The 13,534-nt window shown below is 46.8% G+C and overlaps 2 protein-coding genes across 3 annotated transcripts in view; one reads left to right on the forward strand and one right to left on the reverse strand.

Annotated features, from left to right (window-relative positions):
- The window catches only part of LOC101442557 (saoe class I histocompatibility antigen, A alpha chain-like), a 1,048,500-nt gene that overhangs the window by 162,345 nt on the left and 872,621 nt on the right, over positions 1-13,534 (forward strand). The gene's annotated exons all lie outside the window — the stretch shown is intronic.
- Positions 363-4,500, reverse strand: LOC101415823 (patr class I histocompatibility antigen, A-126 alpha chain-like). Of its 2 annotated transcripts, XM_058285484.2 has the most exons (8): positions 4,362-4,500; positions 3,946-4,215; positions 3,333-3,608; positions 2,936-3,211; positions 2,715-2,822; positions 2,294-2,326; positions 2,090-2,137; positions 363-1,927 (listed from the first exon to the last, which is right to left on the reverse strand). In XM_058285484.2, the coding sequence occupies exons 1-8, from the start codon at positions 4,423-4,425 to the stop codon at positions 1,923-1,925; spliced, it is 1,080 nt and encodes a 359-aa protein (XP_058141467.1). In that variant the 5' UTR covers positions 4,426-4,500; the 3' UTR covers positions 363-1,922. The 2 variants fall into 2 exon arrangements, with proteins under 2 accessions (XP_058141467.1, XP_058141468.1); XM_058285485.2 differs by lacking the exon at positions 2,715-2,822.

The following is a 13,534-nucleotide window of genomic DNA, read 5'->3' on the forward strand; positions in this document are numbered from 1 at the left end:
CATGATTATGTTATTATCTATGTCTCATAATCCTCCAAAACTGAAGTTTTATGAGCCTCAATTTACTATTGTGTCTCGTTCTTGATATTGTTGCCTTTTTCCTATTTGTACTTATATATTTCTTTCTACAAGCTCCAATTTTTCCTTGTGAAATTGTATGTAATATTTGACACATGGGTTAAACATGGATTTCTCTAGAGGTGTTTGTTTCCTCCTTCCAATATTCAGAAATATACATATTAAATTCATAGCATGAGGTTATTTAGGTCCACAGGTTAGGCATATCTGGACAACAAATCCAGAGCAGGGCTGGCTGGTGGTTGCAAATTCTCTTTTCCCCCAAATAAAATGAGCTCTGGTAGTACATACATGAATTCCTTTATATTGGAATTAGAAAAATTTGAAATCAATCAATTGCACTAAGAAATGAGTGGAAATCCATTAAGAAAGAGTGTCACATAGCAAGAATTCAGAGAATTTATGGAAAACATTGAAGCATTTTATAAATCCCGACCTGGCTATACCCCATCGTAGAGAAAGCACATGCATTTCCCAACATCGACAACATGATGGATTTCTTCCTTTTCATTTCCAATAAGGACTTTTTCACATGGTTTAAGCACCACATGGGGTGCTGTGCTCATCAGTGGCAGACAAAGCTTCACCATCCAGGTGAGCCAGGTCAGCCTGAGGAGCTTCTGATGAAACACTTGGGCTTCTCCCCAGACCCCTGTTTCAGGACATGGGGCGGGAGCTCAGAAGGCACATCCCACCACCCCAGGGAGCTGGAGCACAGACACGGGGCCTCCCTGGTCTGGGTTCTCGCTCTAACGATGGACCTGAAATCCAGCAGCTCAGCAACCCCTTGTTATGAACACAGAACCTCGTGCTTTCCCAGAACTTCTGGACCCTTGTGGGGTGTCAGGAGGTTCCTGTGCACAGAGAAGTTGGGGCTCCCTAGTCTATATGCCTCCTAGATGGGGTGCCAGAGCTGTGCGGTCACTCAAGTGTGGCCCATGGATGGCTGAGGTCTTGGAGGCCCAGGGTCAGTCTTGCTCTATCCTTCCTGTAGCTAATCACACCCTGCATGACCTGTCCTCTCCTTAGGTTCAAAATAACACTTATTTGGCCTCACCCCCAAAATAACACTTATTTGGCCTCACAGCTGGGCTGGGCTGTGTCTCCAGCCCAGACACTCCTCATCTCCAGATTCATATTTCCAATGGGAACAGACAACCTCACTTACATTTCTGACGAACATCTCAGATTCACATTTTCCTAAATAGAATGCCTGTAATGACCCTTCAACTGTCCTCCTTCCAGAGTCATACACGAGAGGAAGAAAAACCATAATCCTCCACAAAATCACAAAATCATCAAATAAACACACAAGCAGGGGACTGGTACAGTCTCCTTCCACCCCCCCACCCCCCACCCCCACTCTCTACAGCCATTTCCTGCCTGCACCTGCAACACTCAGCACTGCAAACACACTGGTCTGGGAAGTTTGCAGGTGAATTTATTTCCTTTCTCTTGTTTAAGAATCTTCCTCTCCCTCAATTGATTCTTTGATCCCACCTTATAATAAGAATTTGTGAAACCAAAATCATCCCAGGTTCTCATTTTCAAGGGAAGCAGGAAGGGGCAGCTCAGGGCACCATGAAGTAAGACAGGGCTGTGGACGCTCCACACCCAGCTCTCCTGAGCAGGATGGTCAGTCGGGGCAGGGAACACAGGTCAGTGTGGGGGACGTGGGGTCAGGGGTGAGCTACCTCCCCATCCTCGAGGATACAACAGGAATGCAGACACACAGATGCCAGCTGAAGAAGGAAAGTCTTCACATCCCAAGGAAGGGGGTCTTGAAGTCACACGAGGGGCGTGAACAGCTCTGAGATCTCTCCATCCCCCATGAGGCAGCTTTGTCACGCTACAGAAGAAAACAATCAAGAGCACGTTCAGGTCGTCTCTGTAAATGCTGACGCCATGACCAGCCCTCCACAGTCTTATGTCCATGTTCAAGGAATCCCCAGGACCCAGGCATGTCCTTCCGGCCCAACCCCTCTCCCCTTTCAGGCCCCAAGGGTCTCACCTCTAGAAGCCTCAAGGGACACATCAGAGCTCTGGGCACTGTCACTGGCTGGAGAGGAACAAACACAGGGTCTGGTTAGAGCCACAGGGAGATGTGAGTCAAGGAGTGATGGGGTGAGCTGCCCCGTGGGCTCCATCTACACTCCCCAAAGCCTCAGGTCAGCCTTGACCCTCCACACCACCTCTCCCTCCATCCCCCACTTACAAGCAGCCTGAGCGTAGCTCCATCCTTTTCCACCTGTGGACAAACAACCAGTGAGAGCAGGACACGAGGTCCTCAGAACTAGTCCTGGACCCAGGGAAGATTCCAGAACTGTGACTGCAGACCTGGGGCAGGATCAGGAAACACGAGGTGGGGGATGTGTGGGCTGGACCTTCTGCCCTCCTGGGGGTCTGTCCTCAGCAGCCCCTTCCCTCTGACTGCTGGGAACAGGGGCCTCCACGTCATCACTGGGGACATTGTCCTACTTCTCTCACAGGTTTATAAATTAAGTGTAGTAAAGGCTCAGCCAGCGTGGGCACGTGTGTGAGGAGGGGCTTCACGGCACCAGGAAGGGGCAGGGCACACGGCTACCCGGACTGGAAACCCCCCTGGACAAGGAACCTCAGACCCACCCCTTCGCTACCTGAGCTCTTCCTCCTCCAGATCAGAACTGCAGCCACCACGGACACTCCAAGGATGACCAGGGCAGCCACGATTCCCACGATGAGGATGGGGGGCTGGGAAGGCGGCTCTGAGAAGGGGGGAAAGTCAGGGGCCCTGACCCCAGGCTCAGCCCTGACCCTCTCGAGAAGCTCAGAAGGGCTCCTGCTTCCCTAGAAGAGGCCCCCACCTCGTCCCACTTACCCCATCTCAGGGTGAGGGGCTCAGGCAGCCCCTCGTGCTGCACGTGGCACGTGTATCTCTCTTCCTGCCCAGAAGGCACCACCACAGCCGCCCACTTCTGGAAGGTTCCGTCCCCCGCAGGCCTGGTCTCCACAAACTCCATGTCCTGGGTCTGGTCCTCCCCGTCCCGCTGCCAGGTCAGCGTGATCTCCGCGGGGTAGAAGCCCAGGGCCCAGCACCTCAGGGTGACCCCACGGTCAGGGATGGGGTGGTGGTTCATGTGTGTCCTTGGGGGGTCTGCGGGAAGGTCAGAAACTGCAGGAACTTTCCATTTCTCTCCTGGCCATTCTAGCAGTGCTCATGTGACCACCAGGAATGGACAGGACATTTGGGGTTGGGGCGCCCCGTCCCCCTGTACCTGTGCGCAGCAGCGTCTCCTTCCCGCTCTCCAGGTATCTCTGCAGGTACTCCACGCACTCCCCCTCCAGGTAGGCTCTGCGATGCTCTGCCTCACCGGCATCCTCCAACTTGCGCCGGGTGATCTGGGCTGCGATGTCCGCCGCCGTCCAGGAGCGCAGGTCCTCGTTGAGGGCGAGGTAGTCGGCGCCGTCGTAGGCGATCTGATAGTACCCGCGGAGGAGGCGCCCGTCGGTGCCCACGTCGCAGCCGTACATCCACTGCAGGGTGTGAGACCCTGGCCCCGCCCCCGGGGTCAGCCCCGCCCACAGGCCCCGCCCTGCGACCAGCCCTTCCCTTGGCCCCACCCCGCGGGCAACCCCGCCTATTGGTTCGCTCTGCTGTCATTCCCGCCCCTCGGACCCGGCCCTCGAACAGTCCTGGCCACTTTGTCCCGCCCCCGCGTTCAGGCCCCTCCTCGTGACCCGATCCCGGACAGTGATTGGTCAGAACCTGGTTTGGTTTAAATCGAAAATGGTACCAAGTCGAAGGGAGGGGGTCCCTGGGGGGCGGGGTCCCCCCGACGCGCGGAGCTGGGCGACCCCGGCCCTGGTGGGCAGCTGGGCGGCGCTCACCGGCCTCGCTCTGGTTGTAGTAGCTGCGCAGCGTCCACAGGTTCCCCCGCGAGTTCCGCGCGTTGTACTTGGCGTTGCGGGTGTTGAGCTCCCAGTACTCGGGCCCCTCCCGCGCCACCCACGGCGCCCGCGGCTCCATCCCCCGGCTCTCCGCGTCGCTGTCGAACCGCACGAACTGCGTGTCGTCCACGTAGCCCACCGCGATGTAGTGGGGGTCCCCGCGCTCGGGCCGGGACACGGCGGTGCTGAAATACCGGAGGGAGTGGGGGCCTGGGGGGAACAGAGGGGGGGCGGCGTGGAGGAAGAGCTTGGGGTTTAGTGTAGCGGGTCGGCTGGGGGGACTCGACTTCCGGGGTCCTGCCCCCCCCCCCAGATCCCCTCCCCCGCTCCGGGCAGCCCCCCGCCCCCGCACTCACCCGCCCGGGTCGGGGTCAGGGCCAGGGCCCCCGAGAGCAGCAGGAGGAGGGTCCCCGGCGCCATGGCTGGACCCCGGGTCTGGCGGAACCTGAGTTCGGAGGATCTGGGCGTGCTCTATAAGGGCCGCGGGGCCGCGATTGGCTTCCCCAGAACCGGGCCCGCAATGGGAGGCCGCCCGGGCCCGCGTCACCAGTGTCGGGGCAGAAAGGCCTGACTCAGGTTGGGAGAAGAAGTGAAACTGCGGGGACCGGGGACTCCCCCCTCGCCTCCCCCCACACGCCAGCCTCGGGGGGACCCTGAGAGCGAGACCCGGTCCTGGGCTGGCCCGACCCCTCCCCTGCACCCAGCACTCTGTGACCCGGTCAGTGAGGCCTGGTCCTGACTTCACAGCTTACAAATTAGTGAGGATCCCACGGAGATTTTGTTTTTGTGCATTATATCTGCTGATATTGATCATATTAGAAGTTAAACTTTAAAAATATTAATTTTAAATGACAGTAACTACTAATGATTTTAATACCTATTATTACAACTAATAATAATATGTAACTTTTCAGAGGAAAATATTGTAGTAAGAAATGTTGATCATTTCACATTTTGCCAATCTTTTTTGTTTTTACAGAAGACTTCTAGATTTTCAAGTCTATTTCTGCATTTAATCACTTATTTTTGGTTCCTACAAAAAGTTCATCCTAATCATATATGTAGATTGAAATGGGAGGAATATTTTTAAAATGTTTTTTCAGGCAATTGTTAATATTCATGTTTGATACCACTCTACACAATAGATAGTTTCTTTAAGATTGGTTGCAATATGACACCTTATTGACTATCATATTGTTAAAACAAAAATCTTGGTCTTACCCTTTGATATTGTACTAATACTTTGTTTTTTGTGTTTGTGTGTGTGTGTGTTTTGTTTCGAAGTAATATATTGACACACTGAGTTATGTAGTTTCCATTATTGATTCATTTCACGACATATTTCCAAAAGGTCATATGTAGCAGTTTGATATTATTTATGAATTTCAAAAAAGATATTTGCTTATGTTTGTAAACTGGTCTATTCCTCTGGGTGTGATACCTTTTGATTGTATTGGATACATCTCATTAAATTAAGATTAGGGCTTTGATTCAATCATGTTATTAGGGCATGTGGGGTTAAGGTCTCATCTTCTTGGTGCAGATAAAACAGACTTTCACAAGGAAGTAGAGATAGACAGAAAAAACAGCAGAAGAGAGAACATGATGTTGATGCTGGAGCCCCAGGGAGAGTTGAGCCATTCCCTTGAGAGTTTACAGCTGATCTTGGGAAGAGAACAAATCAGCTGAGCCTGGAAAGAAATGAGCCCCTGGAAGAGAGATGAGCCCCGTGCCAGCCTACAGCTGAGATGGGAAGAAGCTGGATCCACAGAGACCTAGGAGGGAAGAGGAAGCCTGAACCCTTGCAGATGTCACCTGCCATCTTGTGTCAACACTTGGCAACAGACTTTGGGTGAGAAAGTACCTCTTACGTTAGCTTGAGGTGGACTCTTCGGGGATTTGTGACTGTAAGTTTCTACCCCAAATAAATACTCTTTATAAAAGCCAACAGATTTCTGGTACTTTGCATCAGCACCCGTTTAGCTGACTAATACATCATACTTCTTACATTTAACACAGATCCCACCAAAAAGTTTGTAAGCCTTGAGATACTGGCAAGGTTAAGGTGATGATTTCATTTTGAAAATTTTGATTTTCTTTTGAGACCTTACATTTTATCACTGGCAACAAATACTGGGCAGTATTTGTTCATGCAGTGACAGACTCACATTCATTTACAAGAAAGTGCCCAATGTCCAAGTACAAACAGCACTAGTTTGTCATTTTTCTTTTCAAATAAAAAGTGGTATTTCATAAAAAAGCTAGTTCTGTTCACACAAATTATTTTCCTTGAGACAAAAATGGTACTTTAGAATGTTTTCTGTGTCCTTCCCACTTCATCAGCTAGAATGTAGAAATTGTGGCAGAGGTTTCTGGAGGAAGGGTTGTAATGGTTGTGTGTGAAACAGGGTGTATTAGTCAGCCAAAGGGGTACTGATGCAAAATACCAGAAATTGGTTGGTTTTTATAAAGGGTATTTATTTGGCATAGTAGCTTACAGATACCAGGCCATAAAGCATAAGTTACTTCCCTCACCAAAGCCTATTTTCACATGTTGGAGCAAGATATCTGCCGATGTCTGCAAGGGTTGAGGCTTCCTGGGTTCCTCCCTTCCAGGGTCTTGCTTCTTCCTGGGCTCAGGGTTCCTCTCTTCCCAGGGCTTGCTTCTTCCTGGGCTCAGGGTTCCTCTCTTCCTAGGGCTTGCTTCTCTTTCCTCTGTGAGCTTCTCAGGGCTCCAGCTTAAGGCTTCAGCATCAAACTCCAACATCAAAAAACCCAACTCTGTCCTTTGCCATGCCCTTTATCTGTGATTCCCCCCACCAACAAGGGGTAGGGACTTAATGCCCTAATGTTGAGGTCCAACCAAAGCCCTAATCATAGCTTAATCATGTTGAGGCACAGACCAGATTACAAACATAATCCAATATCTGTTTTTGGAATTCATAACCATATCAAACTGCTACACAGGAGCTCCTGCATCTGACCTCAGGCAAGCATAAAAGATGACTATGCCTACTAGGCCAACTTTTGAACCTGTGAGAGGTGGATAAAGAAAGGGAAAATGGGATTTGAGCCAGCCCTCAAAGTAATATTTGAGCAGAGACTTACCCTCTCATATGAAGAGAAATTACACACTACTCAGGCTGCCCCTGAAGAGGTTCATAAAATGTGTGATGGTTAGGGTATGTGTCAGTTCAGCCAGGCAATGGTGCCCAGTTGTTTGGTCAAGCAAGCCCTGGGCTAATAGTAATACAAGGACATTTCATGGGCTTTAATCATCAGTGAGTTGATTGCATAGATGGTTGATTATATCTACAATCAACCAATAAGACCATTGTTGACAATGAGTGATGCCTTATCCAATCATTTGAGGGCCTTAAAAGGGGAAGTGATGTCAGTATTCAGAGAATTCCCAGCTCTACTTTGGACAGCAGCATCTCCTGTGAACTCATCAAGGACCTTCTTCAGAGCTCCTGGTTTGTAGCCTACCATTCAGAATTTGGACTTGTGCACTGCCATGTTTGTGTTACAGAATTTTATAATATCTCATACTACTTACAGATATCTCCTGTTGGTTTTGTTTCCCTAGAGAACATTGACTAATACAGCTTGGTATCAGGAGTGGTTCTTGAGGAACAGAATCTTAAAAATGGGATTTCTGAAGTGGTTCTGCAATTTTTGCCACCTGCCTTTCCTCTGATTGGATTCAAGAGCACTAATGACTCCATCTCTAATATTCAAGAGGTCACTGACAGTCCCTTGCATGAGTTGGCAATGGAGATATGCCAAATATCACTACCAAATATGACTACTTTCATGCTTATAAAAGGCAGGGGTTTTGTGGAGTCAAAAGTTACAATGATGTTGACTGGCTGTTCCTAAATACATTGGATACAGTTACAAGAGAAAGGGATGAACTACAGTCTTCACATTTTCAACTTAAATCCCATATGAATGATGTGAAAGTTTCTCTGTGTGTTCAGAAAGAAAATCTTTCATGTAGCCACAGACTTGAGATGTCTGAAAGTCAGATTCAGAGTCTCATTGTACAAGTAGCAGAGTTACAACAGAAACTAAAATCTCAATCTTGCAAGGAGTCTGCTATCAAAGTGAGGCCATTGATTGGAAAGGAGTGAACCCTGAGGATTGGTGTGGAGAAATATGGGATGATGATATTGGTGGGGCCAATGAAACCCTAAATTCTGCTGAGATGTTGCCAGATAAGGCTGTAATGGTCTGGCCCTGTGGAGACCACACAATGTCAAACATGTATTAGCCAGCCTCCAGCTTGCCCCAGGGAATTCGCACCTCCTCCCAGCCCAGAGGCGGTAAGTGCACTGCTGAACCTCCACCCTGCCCTGAGGAGTCTGCTCTCCAACCCCTGCCTAAAGAGATTAATCTCATCTCACCAGATGAAACTGCAAGGGAAAACCCTGAGGCCAGTAGCTTGCAAAGCATTTCTTATCCACTCCCACCACCCTGCTTCTCTTCAATTCCTATTACTAGACTAAACTTACAAGTCCCCAAAGGTGAGGTACAAAGTGTGACTCAGAAGGAAGTATGCTATACTCTAAAAGAACTGCATGAATTTTCCCATTTATATACACAGAAATCAGGGGAATATGTATGGGAATGGGTATTGAGAATGTGGGATAATGGTGGAAGAAATATAAAATTTGTTCAGGCTGAATATAAGAAGAAATCAACTAAGCAGGAATTCTGAACTCATGCTGTAGCTCGAGGGATTAAAGGGGCTCTAACTGTTTGGATGGCTGCCTGAAACAGAACAAATGATGGCCAAGAATATCTGAGATCAGTATACCATAGAAGAGGGAATTCAAAGGCTTTGAAAGATCGGGATGCTAAAATGGATTTACCATTTAAGATCTGCCTGCCCACCTCAGAAATGCCCAGAGGACACAATTTTAACCTGGACTGTGAGTAATAAATTTGTTCTTCACTGAAGAACTCTGTGGTTGCTCTTTTCTGCAGTCCAGATATTGCCATGGGAGCTGCTGTCATGGAACTAGAATCCTTAAACATATGGGGATGATTGATTCTCAGTCTGGTAGAAGCCAAGTAGCAGCACTTAATCACCAAGGTGTGTGTGGCTACTGCAATGAAAGGCAGACAGAAGACAACAATCGAAAGAGTGAGTCACACAGAACTACAGCATTTGCTAAGAGATCATGGAGTACCTAGAAGTGAAATAGATGGGCAGTCTACTAAATTCCTACTTGATGTGTATAACCAGAAGAGTGAAGAAAATGCTAACTTGAACTGCAGATGCAGAGAATCATGGCCCCTTAATTCCCAGACCTGAGAGTGTTTACAGACCCAGATCCCCTTGAGTGAGGAGAAGGCCAGGTCCCCTTATGGAAGGGTCATTACATTGTCAAAAATTTATACTGTTAATCTTCCTCCAGCTTTTCCCAAAGAGACCTACAGCCTTTTACCAGGGTAACTGCATGCAGAAAAGGAAGTGATCAGACATTTCAGAGATGATTAGACACTGGCTCAGAAGTAAGATTAATTGTAGGAGACTCAAAACATCACTGTGGTCCACCAGAGTAGGGGCTTATGGAGGTCAGGTGATCAATGGAGCTTTAGCTCAGGTCCATCTCACAGTGAGGAAAGTGGGTCCCCTGACTCATTCTATGGTATTTCCCCAGTTCCAGAAAGCACAATTGGAATAGACATACTCAGTAACTGGCAGAATCCCCACATTGGATCCCTGACTTGTGTAGTGAGGGCTATTATGGCAGGAAAGGACAAGTGGAAGCCACTAGAACTGCCCCTACCTAGCAAAATAGTAAATGAAAAGAAATACCAGATTCCTGGAGGGATTGTGAGATTGGTGCCACCATTGAGGATTTGAATGATTCAGGGGTGGTGATTCCCCCTTCAACTCTCCTATTTGGCTTGTGTAGAAAACCGATGGATCTTGGAGGATGACAGTAGATTATCATCAACTTAATCAGGTGGTGACTCCAATTGCTGCTGCTGTCCCAGATGTTGTATCATTGCTTGAGCAAATCAGCACGTCCACTGGTATGCAGCTATTAATCTAGCAAATGCTTTTTTCTCAATTGCCATTAGTAAGGACCACCAGAAACTGTTTGCTTTTCAGCTGCCAAGGCCAGCAGTATACCTTCCCTGTCCTGCCTCACGGGTATATCAACTCTCCAGCCCTATGTCATAATATTGTCCATGGGGACCTTGATTGTCTCTCCCTCCCAAAGATATCACATTGTTTCATTATATTGATATCATGTTGATTGGACCTAGTGAACAAGGCATAGCAAATACTCTAGATTTATTGGTAAGGGATTTGCATGAGAGAAGATGGAAGATAAATCCAACAAAAAATATCTGGACCTGCACCTTTGTGACATTTAGGTGTCAGTGGTGGGGGGCATATAAAGTAAAGGAAAAGTTTTTGCATCTGACCCCTCCTATGACCAAAAAAGAAGCACAATGTTTAGTTGATCTCTTTGGATATGAGGGCAATTGATGGGGTTCCATCCCCAAGCCCGACTCTGTTCTTTTTCTCTTCTGCATTCAAAGTCTGAGAAAAGTGTGATACAGATGTTTTCCTAGAGTTCCTGGATCTGCTAGGAAGTCTCACAGCAGGACATAAAATTAAGGGAACTACCCCTGGGAAGTTCAAAACATGAATTTCAAGAAAGGATAAGCATGAATAAAATACCAGTAAAATATCCCATCAATAGTCTTTTATACTGCCTAAATGCTGAAATAATTTATATTTTGGATGCATTTGTTTAAATAAAATATATACTTAAAATTGATTTTGGACAAAGTGGCAGGAATGAGTGACTAGGGATGTGGTGCATGGAGGAGTCAGCTGAAGCCCTGTGAAAACAGGAGAGGCATGGCATGGGGTTCAGATTTCTAGGAGCCACTGGAAGACATAAGAATCACATCTTACCCACTGACAGGAGGGAGGTATAGTAGTGGAGGCTGTCAATCCCACAGGAATGTATGGAGGGGACTGGATATTCTGGGAAACTAGAAAGGGAGTAGGGGGCCTAGGTGTGTGGGGAAAAGAAAGTGGGAAACCATGGCCAGCTGGGAGGGGGGAGAGTGGATATAGCATCTCCCTCCTTCCATCCATTCATCCAATCATGCTCCCCCTTGTCCACCCATCCATCTATCCATCCATCCAATCAAGTTTTCCTTTGTCCTCCCACCCACCCATCCATTCAATTATATTTCCCTTTGTCCCTCCATCTATCCCTCTATGTATCCATCCATCCTTCTACCCATTGCTTCAACTAATATATGGGGAGGCCTCATCTGGGGCAGGCATAGTGCCCATAAGTGAGTGGTAAGTAAACAGGCTTAGAGCTGTGCTGTCTAACACATGTGGCCATTGAGCACTAGAAATGAGGCATGTGTGACCAAGGCATGGGTATTGTAAAACTTTATTTAATTTTAATTAACTTCAATTTAAAAACAAAACAACAAAAAGTATTTTCCCTTAAAGTCAGCTTTTTTTTAGTAACCAAATATATTTTAATAATTATAACACATGTTGACTGTAAAACTCAGCTTTATTGGTTTGCTAAGACTACATTTTACTTTAACTGCTGAAAACTGAACATCAGCTTGGAGATACTGTATTAGTCCACCAAAAGTGGTGCTGATACGAAGTACCAGAAATCTGTTGGCTTTTATCAAGGGTATTTATTTGGGGTAAAAGCTCATAGTTACGAGGTCCTAAAGAGTGCAACTCAGGGTTACTTTTCTCACCAAAGTCTGCTGCTACGTGTTGAAATGAATCAAGATGGCTGCCCATCTCTGCGAGGGCTCAGCCTTCCTTCATCCTCTCGGGGCTCCGTGGTCCCTGCTTCTTCTGATCCTAGCTGTGAGCTGGCATAGGGCTCATTTCTTTCAGGGCTCAGCTGCAAAATATCAGGTGAGTCTTTACCTGTGGCTTTAGGATCAAAACTGGCAGTGTTCTCTCTCTTCTGTGCCTACTCTCTGTGTTCTCCTGTCTGTCTTCTTGAATGAGTGTCTATTTTATCAGCCCTCCAAGGGGGTGGGGACTCGACCTTGAGCTGCCCTAATGATGTAGTGGAATCCAAGCCCTAATCTTGATTTAATCAAGTAAAAGTAAAACCTTCGAATTTAGTATGATCAAAGGGTATACTCCCAGAGGAACAGACCAGTTTACAAATATAATATCTTTTCTTTTGCAATTCATGAATAATATCAAACTGCTACACGTACAAAACATGCAAACTATTCCAAGAGCAATAGTTATATTGAACACATGTTCAAATGAGGCTATTTTGGATATTTTGGGTTAAATAAAATTCATTGTTAAAATTGAAAAAGATTACTTTTGCCTATCAATTTTTATTTTTTTAATGCCGCCTCTAGAATATTTACAACTACATATGTGGTTCACATTGATTTTTTTGGTCAGCAATGTTCTAGAAGCTTAATAAGTTTAGTTCTTTTTCTTACTTCTATGATTCATTTCAAGTTAGTGTTTGTATATTATTTGTATTCTTTTCCTTTTGTGCGTCAGTTTGTTTGAAAAGATGATGAATGACCATTGAAGTATTGCTGAGACTAGCTCTACATGAGGAACGCTCGAATGAAAGGCATCGCAGAACTTAAGAAAGAGACACAGGAAGTAGGAAAAGATGGGAGCAGGGACTCAGGGTCTCAAGGACGAAGAGCCCGGACCCAAGCTTCATGTATTGACTATCTCAGGGACGGGAGTACAGGTACTTTTTTATTCTTTTTTATTAATGGACCCATCAGAGATTTTTAAAAATCCATTTAAATACAAATATGGAAATCATAGTCTGGTTGGGCATTATTTTCTGCAGTTTTAGAACAATTTTTCACTCACAGATTCAAGGTTACAATGGCCTTAAAAATATCCAAAAGAAAAGACCGGCATGAAGTACAATTACACAACAGCTGGTGTACTCAAGTGGTTATTTTTCTTTTCTCTGTTTCTCAGATTTCCTATAACGTGACATAATTTCTATAATAAAAACTATAAGTTAAGAAAAGCTGACATTACAAGGCATAGTTGACTTTCTGAAACAACTCAAACAGATATGCGAGCAGGAGTCGTCCGCTTGCCGTAAGCAGCTGCTGGATGGACGGCCGGGGCTCCTGGGCGATTTCAAGGTGAAGCTTCCCAGGAGCATTTCGGCCTTGCTGTCGCAGGCTCCCAGCCAGGCATGCCTGACAGGCACGGATTTCCACGCTTTCATGAGCTTTGTGTGCCCAGGGAATGCCAAAGCACTTTTGGAATCTGCATTTTGTCGTATGGTGAGAAAAGCGAGGTTCACACAGAAGTACCAAAGCAGCCGCTGTGGACAACCAAACCTCACTGGCATTCTGGCAACCGAGGGGCTGAGGGAAAGACTAGGCAACCCCCCTTTTTCAAATTACATTTCATATACTCAAGTATGTTCATTTTAAGAACAGCTACGTGTGCACAACACGGAGCAGATCCCGCGCCCGCCGGCAGCTCAGACCC

This window comes from Dasypus novemcinctus, chromosome 22 (assembly GCF_030445035.2).
Source record: "Dasypus novemcinctus isolate mDasNov1 chromosome 22, mDasNov1.1.hap2, whole genome shotgun sequence".
NCBI lineage: Eukaryota > Metazoa > Chordata > Mammalia > Cingulata > Dasypodidae > Dasypus > Dasypus novemcinctus.

Coding starts and splice junctions, on each gene's coding strand:
- LOC101415823 (XM_058285484.2), bottom strand. CDS start 4,425: ATGGCGCCGGGGACCCTCCTCCTGCTGCTCTCGGGGGCCCTGGCCCTG. Junction 3,212..3,332: donor GGAGACGCTGCTGCGCACAG/GTACAGGGGGAC, acceptor ACCTTCCCGCAG/ACCCCCCAAGGACACACATG. Junction 2,823..2,935: donor GCCCCTCACCCTGAGATGGG/GTAAGTGGGACG, acceptor CCCCCTTCTCAG/AGCCGCCTTCCCAGCCCCCC.